Below are 12,715 nucleotides of genomic sequence, written 5' to 3'. Positions count from 1 at the left end.
CTCTGTGGCTGGATCAGGCTCTGGGAAAGGACATACTCAGGATAGTGGGGCGGGGGAAGAAGCTCCACAAAGCCGTCAGTCTACAGGTTGGCACACTGGCCTGCTGCCTGTCTGTTCTGGTAGATAAAAGTTTATTGGAACATGGCCACATCCATTTATTTACATATTGTTTACGGCTGCTTTTATGAGACAACAGCAGAGATGAATAGTTGTGACACAGACTGTTCTGTGTGGCCCTCAACGTCTAAAATACTTACTGTCTGACCCTTTAAAATTTACCAACCCCTGATCTAGAATGATATTCCCTCTTTGCTTTTGCCCAGCACCTGAAGAAGCAAGTGCTTGGATGTGCATTCTTATGGGTTCCTAGTAAAAGTCTTCAGCCCCCCTTGGGGAACTCCACTGGTTGTTTCCAGGGGGCAGTCACCAGACCATCTGTGCTCCTTTCTCCTCCTGTGTGGGGAGCTTGGACAAACAGTTCTTGGGTCAGTCTAACCTTGGTGGGGACTGAGGTGTGGTGAGACCTCACCTGACTGCTGACTGCTCACTCAGAGCCAGCTTTCAATTAGGACATGCTCTAAGAATAGTGATTTGGTCACCTTGTTAGGGGCAGGTCAGGAGGATGGACGTGGCCTAATAGCAAAAGCCTGCTCAGATTCAAACTCTCCTCTCCCACCTTCTCTAGGTGTTTTCATAATTTCTTAGGGTCCCAGTAAAGGGGGCCTAAGCAGCAATTCTTAGAAGCTGGTTTTGGGAAAGGGTTGGTTAAGTTTACCTGCTTTCAGGTGTGGTGATGTATGAAGATACACTTCCTTCTGGAACACTGTGGGGATCAAAGATAAATGTTAGCCATTTCTGGAAGGGGGGAGAGAGGCAGGTTCTTTTATCTCCAGCTTCCTACTGCTCCTTCCTTACTTCCTGTCTTATAGAGTATAGTTAGTTATTGGTTCCTGTAGCCATTTCTAAGGACAGAGAAGAGCCTGACTTCCTTTATTTTTAGTTGCTGACATTTGTAGTCCTGATTACGTAATAGCAAAATCCTGGCCAACTCAGCTTTCTCTAAATTTAAGGCAGTCCTCAAATCTGCCAGGGTAAGGACTGGACTACAGGGAAGGGAACAAATCAAGTGGCATTTTCCTAATTCCATTCCCACGCTGACATCCTCCAAATGTGTATTTCCAGTCTAGAACCTCTCCTGGGACCTCCAACTCTATCTAACTGCTTACTTGCCATTCTCTTTTTGGATATCTAATATGCATCTCAGACTGAACATGTCCAAAGACAAACTCCTGCTAATCTTCTCCTTCCAAGGTCTTTCCCGTCTCGGTATACAGCAACTTTAGTTGCTTGAGCCAAAAACCTTGGTATCATCCTTGATTCCTCTACTCTCACACCCCACAATCCAGTCCAAACCACCAGCAAAACTTAAGTCATTCTTCAGAACCCCAGAATCTAAACACGTCTCACCAATTCCACTGTTTCTAATCTAGATCAAGTTACTATCATCTCTCTTGGGTGACTGCAGAAACCTCTTGACTGCAGGTCTCCCAGTTTCTGCTTCTGCAACCCCTCCCAGAGTCTATTCACAACAGCACCCAAAGTGAGCCTTTTAAAACTTAAGTCAGGCTGTGTCATTCCTCTGTTCAAAACCTTCTCATTTCACACATATTAAAAGCTAAAGTCCTTAAAATGGCTTAGAAGGCCCTCCACAATCTGCTCTTTCCTTGCCCTGTTTTTCTCATTGACCACTCTCCGTCTTGCTCACTCTAGTCCAGCCAACTGGCCTCCTGTTCCCTAAAGATACTATGCATGCTCCCACCTTAGGACCTCTGCTCTTGCTATTCCTTCTCCTGGAAAGCTCTTCCTTCCACATATCACATGGCTTACTGCCTTGCCTATTTTTAGGCCTTTCATTTAAATACCACCTCAGTGGGGGAATCCCTGACCACCCAGTGTAAACTGTAACCTCCACTCAGCATTCTCTACCCTTCCATGCTTTATAGTTTTTTTCTATGGCACTTAACATATTTGCTTACTGTGTGCCTCTTCCCACTGAAATGTAAGCTCTGTGAGAGGAGAGATTTTTTTTCTCTCTTGTTCATGGATAAATGCTGGGCCCCAAACTTAACCAGCATAGTAGGTGCTGGTTAAGTATTTGTTAGGAATCAATGGATAAATCTCCCCAATCTCTCACAGGAAAAGGAGGACGAAGCCCAGAGGCAGAGCGGCAGCTGCCTATCCCTGGGGACTGTAGATGCAGTATCGTCCTCAGTGCTTCTCTACAGGGCTGTCCTCCCTGGGGAACCCTCCTTGCTTTCCAGTGTGTGGGACATAGCTTTCATCAGCAGTGGAGCCCCGGGCCAGAGGGCTGCAGAGCCAAGCAGGGGGCTGACCTGATGCAATGGTTACACAGAGATCAGCTGGAGACAGGACAAGGGGAAAGAGGCAAGGACCAATCCCAGGGGAAGGACAATCCACTGGGAGACCTCCAAATGGCTTCCCACACAAAAGATCCAGGATGCTCTCTTGTGCAGAAGGCTTAGGGACCTCTGGGGAAAAGGAAAACTCATCTCTGCTCCCTGTCCATCGACACCCCTCTTCCCAAAGGCTTGTGTCAGTCTCTTTTAAGATTCTCTCCCCTGCAAGGGTGCAGAAAGAATGTCCTGTGGAGGGTCCAAAAGCCCCATCTACTGACGTGGCTATGCTGGCCCTGAGACGCTGCGGCTGAGACAGGAGTGGGGGTGGGGGAGGGGGAGGACGCTGGTGGCAAAGTGGCGGCAGCGGCCTGAACCACTGTCAACCAGGCTTCTCGGCGCGGGGGTGTGTCCTGTTGCCCCGCCTCCCACCCGGCAGGCCTAACGAGGAGGCTTGGGGTCTGCAACGGGAGAGAAAAAATCTTTCTAGGGCAGCTGGGGCCCCTTCCCTGAACAGCACAGAGTAGGGCCTGTGCTCCGGGCAGTGGTGGGATGCTGCTGTCGTGCGAAGGAAGAGGGGTCTGTTAGCACTACTTCTGAATGAAGGCTTCTCCTCATCCCTCCCCCGGACGGTCACTTCACTTCGTTGCGGAGGGGGTGGGACCACATCCTTAAGAGCGGATGCCCTAACTTTAAGGGGATAACTGGTGTTCACGAGGATGGGAGGGTAAAAGGTAGATGGGGGAATCAGTACTCGCCTCTCTCCTCAGGTTCCGGCTCTGATTATGGCTCTGTCGCTGCCACCCGCTCATCTTCAACATGATACACTCTACGCCTTAGACTCAAGCCTCTGACCCCGATAGCGCGGAGCTGAGATCTTTTAATAGGGCCTTGCCCTCCTCTCCGGGGGCGGATCCAGAAGCCTACCAATCAGAAAGCGGCACGCCGGCATTGGCCCCGCCTCATACCTTACATCCGCCACTCAGGAACCCCCAAGGCACCGCCCCCATCGCTCCCTCCCGCTTGGGGGTCGACTTAGTGTTGGACCCGGAAGCGGCTTTGGGTCACGAGGCTTCGCGGAGGAGGTTAGTGAGTCATGCGCGCGCGCGGAGGGGAGAGCTGGCGGGGGAGGGGAGGAAAGGGGGGCGGGGATGATGCAATGTTTGGCAACCGGTGTCTGCGCGCGCACGCGCAGGGCACTACAAGGGTGGTGGGAGGTGCGGGGGGGGGGGGGGTGGGGGAGAGGAAAGAGGGCGGGGCGCCAGCTCCCGGCACCCAACGGCCCCAACAGCGCTCAACCGTGATCGCCCCTAGGCTGCGGTGTGAAGCCTCACTGCAGCTTGTCTCCCTCAAGAGCTCTTGTTCCGCCCACCTGACATGAGCCCCCGTTTTACCTCCTCCACAGAGACTCCCATTTTCTTTGCCCCTCATCCCCTCCCAGCTAGTGGACACAAGGTCTTTTAAACCTCCGTCCTTTGAAAATTTGCATCCAACCACCAGGGTTGTTTGCATCTTCTTGAGTCTTCCTAAAGGGGTCCTCTCTTTTAGCTCCCTGGCTCCCTCAAAAGAAGCCAAATAACTTGAATCCCCTTGGTAGTCATTTTCAGCTCCTCCTCGCTGAAGAGCACCCTTAAACTCTTATCTTTGTAAAGTTTTTGATGAGCCCTTGGCATGCCAGAATTCATGTTCTTTGCCGGGTGGCCCCGATTCCCACTGTTTCCCTTATCACCTTCCCCCGTGGTGCTCTGGTGCCCTTCACCAAAGATCAGGCCCGCCCTTTTCAGTGTACCAGACCTGCAAGTCCTGTGACTCCCTGCTGTGAGGAGCTGGGCATAGGCCTCCTGCTTTCTAGGTGTTTGGGCTACAGTAGGGCTGTGTTGCCTGGAACACTGCGTGCACGTGAGTGCACGACTGCCTTGGACTGGGTTGTCAGGAGCCCAGATTCTAGCCTCAGCGGTCCCTCACTTGCCCAGGGATCCCAGGCCTGCCAGCTAATCTCCCCGTGCTTCACCGTTCTTGTTAGTAAATAAAAGATAACGAGTTGTGGAAGTAAAATGAGAGAATTACGAACTTGGAGGCAGCTTGAACAAAAGTGAAAAGCACCGTGGAAAATGCAAAGTATTTTTCTAGTGCCATTAGGTAGAAAACAGAGGCCATATGGTGGCCTGTTACATATCCTGTCATACCCTCATGGGGGCAGCCGGAGTTTGTCCTAAGTAGAAACTGTCAACAAGGCTGGTTGTGGCTGGGTGGCAGCTTCAGGCGGTGGTGTGACGGTGACAGGTCCTTGGCCAGGCCTGCACCATTGCTCCAGAGCTCCGTTTCTCCTTCTGTAAATGGGGGTGGGGGTGGGTTGGAGCAGATGGTCTCTCCTGGCCCGAAGACATGACCAGGTTGTCAGTGACAGGCAGAGGTCATGTGACTTGACAGGCCGGGGTCGTGTTGTGACTTGTTGACCTGGGGAGGCGGGTCAAGTCCCAGCACACTACCCGGGAAGCCTTTGGGGGCGGGGCAGGGCAAGTCGCGACTTTCATCTTTTGGGGCCGGTTCCTCCCGGACCTGGCATTCCTGGCTCCCCCAACAGATTGTGGCTTCGGAAGGGGCCCCTCCCGTGGGAGGGCTGGGATTGGCCACTAGTGGCCTGGGAAGAGGCTCGGATCCTTCCGCGGAGGCCGCGGGGGGGGGGGGGGACGGGGGGGGTGGGGCCCGCGTGGGGTGTTTGTTCTCTTGGGGATTAATGGGGGGTTGTGGGGGAGGGGTAGGCGCGCTCCCGCATGCGCACTGCGGCCCCTCCAGTTGGCTCGTCCTTGTCCGCTGGGCGGGGGCCCGGCCCCGCCCCTCTCCCGTCCGGGCAGCGGCGGCGGCAGCGGCGGCTGCGGCGGTGGCGGCGGCAGCGACGGCGGCGGCGGTAGCAGCCTGCGCGGTGCCTTCTGGGAACGGAATCCCCAGGGCTGCCCCTGGCCCCCATGGCGCATGCGCGGGAGGCCGCTCGGTGATCCGCGGCGGCGGCAGCGGCGCTTCCTGCTAGGACCGGCCGGGGCCGTACCGGAGGCTCGGGCTCCACCGACCCTCCTCCCACTCCCTCCCACTCACCCTCTGGGCCGCGACTGCGCAGGGCGGGGCCGGCCGAACCATGGGCCGCGGTGAGTGCAGGGCCCGGCCCCCCCCACCCCGCCCCTCCCCCTCCCCCTCCTTTCCCCTCCCCTCCCCTCCCCTCCCCTCCTCTCCCCTCCCCTCCCTACCCTCTGCCCCCTCCGCGTCCTCTCGGCCCTTTTCCCTGGCCCCATCCCCATTCCCCCGCCCTCACCTGCCCCCACCGTTTTTCCCTCTCACTGCTTGACTTTTGCCTTCTTCACCTCCTTGCCCTCAGTGCTTCGCCCACCCTCCGCCCGCCCTCTCCCCAAGTTCCTTCCTACTTCGTGCGCCTTCCCCTCCTCCCCAAGCCGAGGGAAGCAGGCTGGGTGACAGGCGCCTTGTTATGAGAGGGAAAGTTTAGAAGCCGCCGGTGTGGGGTGGGAGCGATGGTAAGGTTGGAGAGGATACTTGCAGGTTTGGGGGGCGTCCCCATGTACATCAGAGGAGAATCCTTCTTGGAGGTAATTTGAAGCCAGTGGGACAGGAGGTGCTGAATCCCCTTGCCTTAGGCTTGGGGGAAAATTGGGAGTTTCTGAGAATCGTGGGAGAAGACCCAAATGAACTAGATCAGTGATTGTCTAGTGGAGCCAGGCATGGGGGGAGTTATGCTGGTACCACCCCAGCGGGCAGTTGGGCAATTGCCTGGTGACCTGTGGGGCAATCTACTTTTTATATGATCTTCCTGAGGGGGAGGGAACAGCAGGGGCCAGACTCTCTGGGAAACTTCCTAGTGGCCTGGTATTATAGGAATTAGCCCACACTCTTGGCTGAAGGTTTCTCTCCTTGGTGGGACAAAGGGGCCTTACCCTTTATATGCCTAGGGATTGGGCTGTGATTCCTTGGTCCCTGGAACTTGAGGCTTTGACCCTCTGGTCCCTAGGGACTGGACATGGAAAGGATGGTTGTGGACTCAGCTAGCAGATCCCTGGGATCTTTCTACCTCATATTATTAAGGATCTTTCCCTTGAGAGTTTCCTGGGCTGTGGTGCTTTCCTAGCTTGGGCAGATTCCTGATGGTCCCTCCTCTCTCCTGTGTTGCAGGTGTGGGCTAAGCCGGCGGCCCCGGCTTTAGACTGGACCCCACAATGTTTGCAGAGATGTTCAGGTAGCCATGGTGGGATGGCAGAGGGTTCCCCCTCATTCTGTCTCCCAGCTCTCCGAGGGTTTCCCCTTGCCTCCGAGTCCTCTTGAGTCTCCCCACAACCTTTGCTTTTCTTAAGTACTCCCTCAGGTACCCAGCCCAGTTTAATCCTCCTAATGCCACATGGATGTCTGTGTTATCAGGCACGTGGGAGCTGATTACACACAATGAATGGGGGCAATGAGAGCAGTGGAGCAGACAGAGCTGGGGGCCCTGTGGCCACATCTGTCCCCATCGGCTGGCAGCGCTGTGTTCGAGAGGGTGCTGTGCTCTATATCAGGTATGACTCCCCAAAATTCCCCAGTTTCTATCCCCAGGCCCTTCAATTGCCTGTTTTCTCCCATCCCTCCTCTCAAAGCCCAGATTGCTGGTGCCCTGTTGCTCTCCTCTGTTCCTCCTCCTTCCTCAGCCTTTTTGCTTTCTGTGTCTCTGGCCCTTTGCATTTTTCTCTCTGTCTCTTCCTTACTCTGCCCTTCCTAGGAAGGTATTTGACTAACGAACTGTTCTTTAAGAGTCTCTCTCAATTCAGTGTCATCTAATCCCATACTCTCTGACCCTGTCCTCTCCCAGCCCAAGTGGCACAGAGCTGTCTTCCTTGGAGCAAACCCGGAGCTACCTCCTCAGCGATGGGACCTGCAAGTGCGGTCTGGAGTGTCCACTCAATGTCCCCAAGGTCAGAGTGGTGAGGGGAGCCAGAGAGTACAGGGATAAGCCGAGAGACTTAATGCAAATCACTGACTGTGGTAGCTCTTCTCACAGATTCTGTTCCCTCAGGGTCCCTGTCCATGCTTCCACCTTGCAGGTTTTCAACTTTGACCCTTTGGCCCCGGTGACCCCGGGTGGGGCTGGGGTGGGGCCAGCATCAGAGGAGGACATGACCAAGCTGTGCAACCACCGGCGGAAAGCCGTTGCCATGGCAACTCTGTACCGCAGCATGGAGACCACCTGCTCACACTCTTCTCCTGGTGAATCTTTTCCACTTTACTTTACTTTAGAGACTGAGGAAAACTTAAGGGCCTGGAAGAGGGATGGTGGGAGGAGCTTTGTGAGAGGGAAGCAAGGAGAAGGGTGGAGTGGGGAGCTTCTTGGTGAGAGGAGGGCACAGGGAAGCTGGGAATTTATGGGAGAAGGGATGGAGAAGACAAAAGAAAGTTCTTGGAAGGGGAGCCACAGGTTGATCCTTTGTTTCTCATTTATTGCAGGAGAGGGAGCGAGCCCCCAAATGTTCCACACTGTGTCCCCAGGGCCTCCCTCTGCCCGCCCTCCCTGTCGAGTTCCTCCTACAACTCCGCTTAATGGGGCTCCTGGCTCCCTTCCCCCAGAACCACCTTCAGTTCCACAGGCTTTCCCCCCTCTAGCAGGCCCTGGGGGGCTCTTCCCACAGCCAAGGCTTCCTGACCCAGTCCCCTCCGGAGGCAGCAGCAGCCCTTGTTTCCTGCCAAGGGGCAATGCTCCCTCTCCAGCTCCACCTCCTCCACCTGCTATCAGCCTCAATGCCCCCTCATATAGCTGGGGAGCTGCTCTCCGATCCAGCCTGGTGCCCCCTGACTTGGGCTCTCCTCCAGCCCCCCATGCCTCCTCCTCACCACCTTCTGACCCTCCTCTCTTCCACTGTAGTGATGCCTTAACACCCCCTCCCCTGCCCCCAAGCAATAATCTCCCTGGTCCCCCTGGCCCCCCTGGTCCTGCCACTCAGCCACCAGTGTCTTCAGCCACTATGCACCTGCCCCTGGTCCTGGGGCCCCTAGGAGGGGCCCCCACGGTGGAGGGGCCCGGGGCACCCCCCTTCCTTGCTAGCAGCCTACTCTCTGCAGCGGCCAAGGCACAGCACCCCCCCCTCCCCCCTCCCAGCACTTTACAGGGCCGAAGGCCCCGTGCCCAGGCACCCTCAGCTTCCCACTCCTCATCATCGCCCAGTCCCTCTCAGCGTCGTCCCCGCCGCCCCCCAACTGTACTGCGATTGCTAGAAGGGGGAGGCCCTCAAGCCCCTAGACGGAGCCGCCCTCGGGCCCCCGCTCCCGCCCCACAACCTTTTCCTCTCCCTGAGCCCTCCCAACCGATTCTCCCTTCTGTGCTGTCCCTGCTGGGACTCCCCACCCCTGGCCCTCCCAACTCTGATGGAAGCTTTAACCTTTTGGGGTCAGACGCACACCTTCCTCCTCCCCCAACCCTCTCCTCAGGGAGCCCCCCCCAGCCCAGGCACCCCATCCCGCCCTCCCTGCCTGGGACCACCAGTGGCAGCCTCAGCAGTGTGCCAGGTATGTGAGTGTGGTGGAGCCCTTCCTCCCTTCGGGTGGAGAGAGACAGCCACCGCATTTATGGGAGAATTGAGAGAGCTCTGAGGTGGTTTTCTGGGTTGGGGGCAGGGAGGTTGGATTCTTTGGACGCTGGGAGGAAGGACCTCCCTTGAGCTGAACCTCTCTTTTTCTTTGCAGGTGCCCCTGCCCCACCAGCTGCCTCCAAAGCCCCCCTAGTCCCTAGCCCTGTGCTTCAAAGCCCATCCGAAGCGCTCGGGATGGGGTCGGGCCCAGCCTGCCCTCTGCCTCCCCTGGCTGGTGGGGAGGCTTTCCCGTTCCCCAGCCCCGAGCAGGGCCTGGCGCTGAGTGGAGCCGGCTTCCCGGGGATGCTAGGGACCTTGCCTCTCCCTCTGAGTCTGGGGCAACCTCCGCCTTCTCCATTGCTCAGCCACAGTTTATTTGGCGTGCTGGCTGGGGGAGGGGGACAACCTCCCCCTGAGCCCATGCTACCCCCACCAGGGGGGCCTGGCCCTCCCCTAGCCCCAGGCGAGCCCGAAGGGCCTTCGCTTTTGGTGGCTTCCCTGCTTCCACCACCCCCCTCAGACCTTCTTCCACCCCCTTCCGCACCCCCTAGCAACCTCCTTGCCTCCTTCCTGCCCCTGTTGGCCCTGGGCCCCACAGCTGGGGATGGAGAGGGATCTGCAGAGGGAGCCGGGGGTCCAAGTGGGGAGACATTTTCAGGTTTGGGAGACCTGCCCCCCTTGCTGTTCCCCCCCCTTTCAGCCCCCCCCACCCTCATAGCTTTAAATTCTGCGCTGCTGGCTGCCAGCCTGGATCCCCCGTCGGGGGCGCCCCCCCAGGTGAGGATGAGGGTGAGTGGATGGGACAGAACCAGAGATAGAATCAGAGATGGGAGCTGGGAATCAAAGGCTTTCAGTTTCATGTCTGAGCTCTTCCTCAGGGTCTTTGGGGAGGGCTTAATTCTTGGCTGGGGGTAGGATGGCTGCAACAGCTGGGTCTGTATTTAATAAGCATGGCCTACTTCATGTGAGGCTTCAGTGGGATTGTACATATGAAAGTACTCTAAACTTATTGAATACTTTACACATGTAAATGTAATAACTATTCTTTCCCCTTAGCCCTGTGTCCTGAGTGCCCCCCAACCTGGACCACCTACCTCCAGTGTCACCACGGCAACTACTGACCCGGGGGCCTCCTCTCTGGGCAAGGCCCCCTCCAACTCAGGGAGACCCCCCCAACTCCTTAGCCCTCTGCTGAGTGCCAGCCTGCTGGGTGAGTCTGAGGGAAGTCTCTGGTGTGGGAGAGAAGAAAGGAAACAGAAAAATTGAGAGTAGAGGCTGGATGAATTAGGGAAGAAAGTCTCTGACCACCGGGTAAAGCCTAAAAGAATCATAGGGTCTGCTCAGCCTAGCTGGTTGGCCTAGGGAGACCCTTGACTTTACAATTCCTCAACAGGTGACCTGTCTTCGCTGACCAGCAGCCCTGGAACCCTCCCCAGTCTGCTGCAGCCTCCTGGCCCTCTTCTCTCTGGCCAGTTGGGGCTGCAGCTCCTCCCTGTGGGGGGAGCTCCTCCACCCCTCTCAGAGGCTTCTAGCCCCCTAGCCTGCCTGCTACAGAGTCTCCAGGTGAGGGTATGGGTGTGGGTCTGTGTTTGTTAGGGAGAGAAGTTTTTCCCAAACTGGAAGTATAGACATTCTGAGTTACAGTAGCAGAGGGACTGCATTTGAGATGCACTGAGATTTTGTTTTGTCTGCAGATCCCTCCAGAGCAGCCAGAAGCCCCCTGTCTGCCCCCTGAGAGCCCCACCTCAGCCCTTGAACCGGAGCCTGCCCGGCCTCCCCTCAGTGCCTTAGCCCCACCCCACAGTTCTCCCGACCCTCCAGTCCCTGAGCTGCTCACTGGGAGGGGGTCAGGGAAACGGGGCCGGAGGGGAGGAGGGGGACTTAGGGGCATTAACGGTGAGGCCAGGCCAGGCCGGGGCCGAAAGCCTGGCAGCCGGCGGGAGCCTGGCCGACTGGCCCTCAAGTGGGGGGCACGTGGTGGCTTCAATGGACAAATGGAACGGTCCCCAAGAAGGACCCACCACTGGCAGCATAATGGGGAGCTGGCTGAAGGGGGTGCTGAGCCCAAGGATCCATCCCCTTCTGGGCCCCATTCTGAGGACCTTAAGGTGAGTGCAGAGTGATGGTGGTCTGGGCACAAAGACTCTGAGGAAAGGTTGAGGCCAAGGCGCCTTTTCCTAACTTTTCCTACACACACAGTCTGTCTTTTCTCAGGTGCCCCCAGGGGTAGTCAGAAAGTCTCGTCGTGGCCGGAGGAGAAAATACAAGTGAGTATTGGGCCCACCACAATACCGGCCTTTCCGCACATCTTCTTGGGTTTATAGAAATAGTTCAAGAGTGACTTGGCTTTCAAAAAGGCAGATACTTGCTTGAATATGAATAAGGATATTACGCCTTTACTATCCAAATGTAGAGATTTTCCCACCCAAACTCTGAAATTCACCTGGTGCGTGGGGAGGTGTTCCTGATCATGTGCCCCTTGTTGCAGCCCCACCCGGAACAGCAACAGCTCCCGCCAAGACATTACCTTGGACCCCAGCCCCACAACCCGCGTAAGTGTGCGTCCCTGTGTGGGTGGGTGCGAGTGCCTGTACGGGGTAAGGCAGGAGGAGAAGAAGGTCAGTGGGAGTGGGGAGAAAATAAAGGACTTCCTGATACCTAGCTGTTTGATCACTTCTTTCAACTTCCCCTCTTGTATAGGCGGCTGTCCCTCTGCCTCCCCGGGCCCGCCCTGGCCGTCCTGCCAAAAACAAGAGGAGGAAACTGGCCCCATAGCAGCCATACCTGGAGCTGGATCTGACCCTGACTGGGGAGAGCTGAGTGCTGAGCCTTGGGAGCCCCTGCCAGCCACGTGCACCTGTGGACAGTGGGTGGGGGCACTACTCCCCACTCAGAGCACAAATGCAACCCCTTCCCCACAATCCCATCCTGAGCCATTGCAGGGGGTAGGGAGGTCACCCCCTCCCCCCCAAAGCCATGTCACTGAAAAGGCCTGGGGGGGGGGGTATATGGCCCTCTCCCCACCAGGCTAAGGGGAATACCCCTTTCCCCAGGTCTTTTATTTGTTTAAGTTATTTTTGCACAAATGACTCTTTTATATTTAATTCGACTTCATTGCCTCCCTTCTCGAAGCCAGCAGGCTCAGTTTACAAACCTGTGAGCTACTGTTGGCTGCTGCCCTCCTTCCCAGTGAAAGGTACAAAGCAATAAGCATCATGCACCCTCCCCTCACCCCTACGACACCCCTCTGCCTCTGGCTCAGGTTGCTCAAAGCACAGATCCCCTCTTACCCCTGTCCCCAGGTTTGAAACACATAGCCTCATTTCAAGGTGTAGCCAGCTTCCCTCTACTTTCCTCTGGGATATAAAAAGGGGGTAAGGGGGCAAAGAGAGCCATCTGGGTCTCTCCTCCCATACACACTACACTGCCCCTTCTCCCCCCATCAAAACGCTCAGAGACGTTGTGATGATGCGACTGAGGATTATGCAACGTGGTCCAACCGGAGCGGCCAGCATGACCAGCTGTCCAGGGGCTGCCTCCTGCCTTTTCTTTTGTAAAGACAAGACCTTTGGGAGTTTTAATTCTGTTTTGTACTTGCCCTTTGGGGCCTCCACTGCTTTTCTATGGGAGACACTCTTAATTTAACAGATGAGAATATTTTGAAACTCTGGCTCTGACTCTGTCCTCATTTTTTCCTTAGTTCTT

General features: G+C 56.4%; 2 protein-coding genes across 5 annotated transcripts; one reads left to right on the top strand and one right to left on the bottom strand.

The window, feature by feature from the left end:
• Positions 1-769: 769 nt before the first annotated feature.
• LOC130709181 (DDIT3 upstream open reading frame protein) lies at positions 770-3,235 on the bottom strand. The gene is made up of 2 exons (XM_057555985.1): positions 3,173-3,235; positions 770-823 (listed from the first exon to the last, which is right to left on the bottom strand). The coding sequence occupies exons 1-2, from the start codon at positions 3,233-3,235 to the stop codon at positions 782-784; spliced, it is 105 nt and encodes a 34-aa protein (XP_057411968.1). The 3' UTR covers positions 770-781.
• Positions 3,236-3,464: 229 nt separating this feature from the next.
• MBD6 (methyl-CpG binding domain protein 6) lies at positions 3,465-12,680 on the top strand. Of its 4 annotated transcripts, none has more exons than XM_007179674.2 (13): positions 3,465-3,499; positions 6,591-6,654; positions 6,834-6,970; positions 7,261-7,363; positions 7,493-7,655; positions 7,893-8,948; positions 9,126-9,787; positions 10,067-10,220; positions 10,404-10,573; positions 10,705-11,118; positions 11,225-11,277; positions 11,499-11,562; positions 11,711-12,680. In XM_007179674.2, the coding sequence occupies exons 3-13, from the start codon at positions 6,858-6,860 to the stop codon at positions 11,783-11,785; spliced, it is 3,027 nt and encodes a 1,008-aa protein (XP_007179736.2). In that variant the 5' UTR covers positions 3,465-3,499; positions 6,591-6,654; positions 6,834-6,857; the 3' UTR covers positions 11,786-12,680. The 4 variants fall into 4 exon arrangements, with proteins under 4 accessions (XP_007179736.2, XP_057411962.1, XP_057411963.1 ...); XM_057555979.1 differs by lacking the exon at positions 3,465-3,499 and adding an exon at positions 5,209-5,557; XM_057555980.1 differs by lacking the exon at positions 3,465-3,499 and adding an exon at positions 5,662-5,938.
• The last annotated feature ends 35 nt before the right edge of the window (positions 12,681-12,715 follow it).

The sequence above is a fragment of the Balaenoptera acutorostrata genome, chromosome 11 (assembly GCF_949987535.1).
Source record: "Balaenoptera acutorostrata chromosome 11, mBalAcu1.1, whole genome shotgun sequence".
Taxonomy (NCBI): Eukaryota; Metazoa; Chordata; class Mammalia; order Artiodactyla; family Balaenopteridae; genus Balaenoptera; species Balaenoptera acutorostrata.
The sequence above is the reverse complement of the archived record's forward strand: the minus strand, read 5'-3'. Positions and strand labels throughout refer to the sequence as shown.

Excerpts from the sequence above, each read along its gene's own strand:
- LOC130709181 (XM_057555985.1), bottom strand. The coding sequence starts at position 3,235 with ATGTTGAAGATGAGCGGGTGGCAGCGACAGAGCCATAATCAGAGCCGG. Across the intron at positions 824-3,172 it reads GCCGGAACCTGAGGAGAGAG|TGTTCCAGAAGGAAGTGTAT; the intron begins GCGAGTACTGAT and ends TGATCCCCACAG.
- MBD6 (XM_007179674.2), top strand. The coding sequence starts at position 6,858 with ATGAATGGGGGCAATGAGAGCAGTGGAGCAGACAGAGCTGGGGGCCCT. Across the intron at positions 7,364-7,492 it reads GTCCACTCAATGTCCCCAAG|GTTTTCAACTTTGACCCTTT; the intron begins GTCAGAGTGGTG and ends TCCACCTTGCAG. Across the intron at positions 10,221-10,403 it reads GCTGAGTGCCAGCCTGCTGG|GTGACCTGTCTTCGCTGACC; the intron begins GTGAGTCTGAGG and ends ATTCCTCAACAG.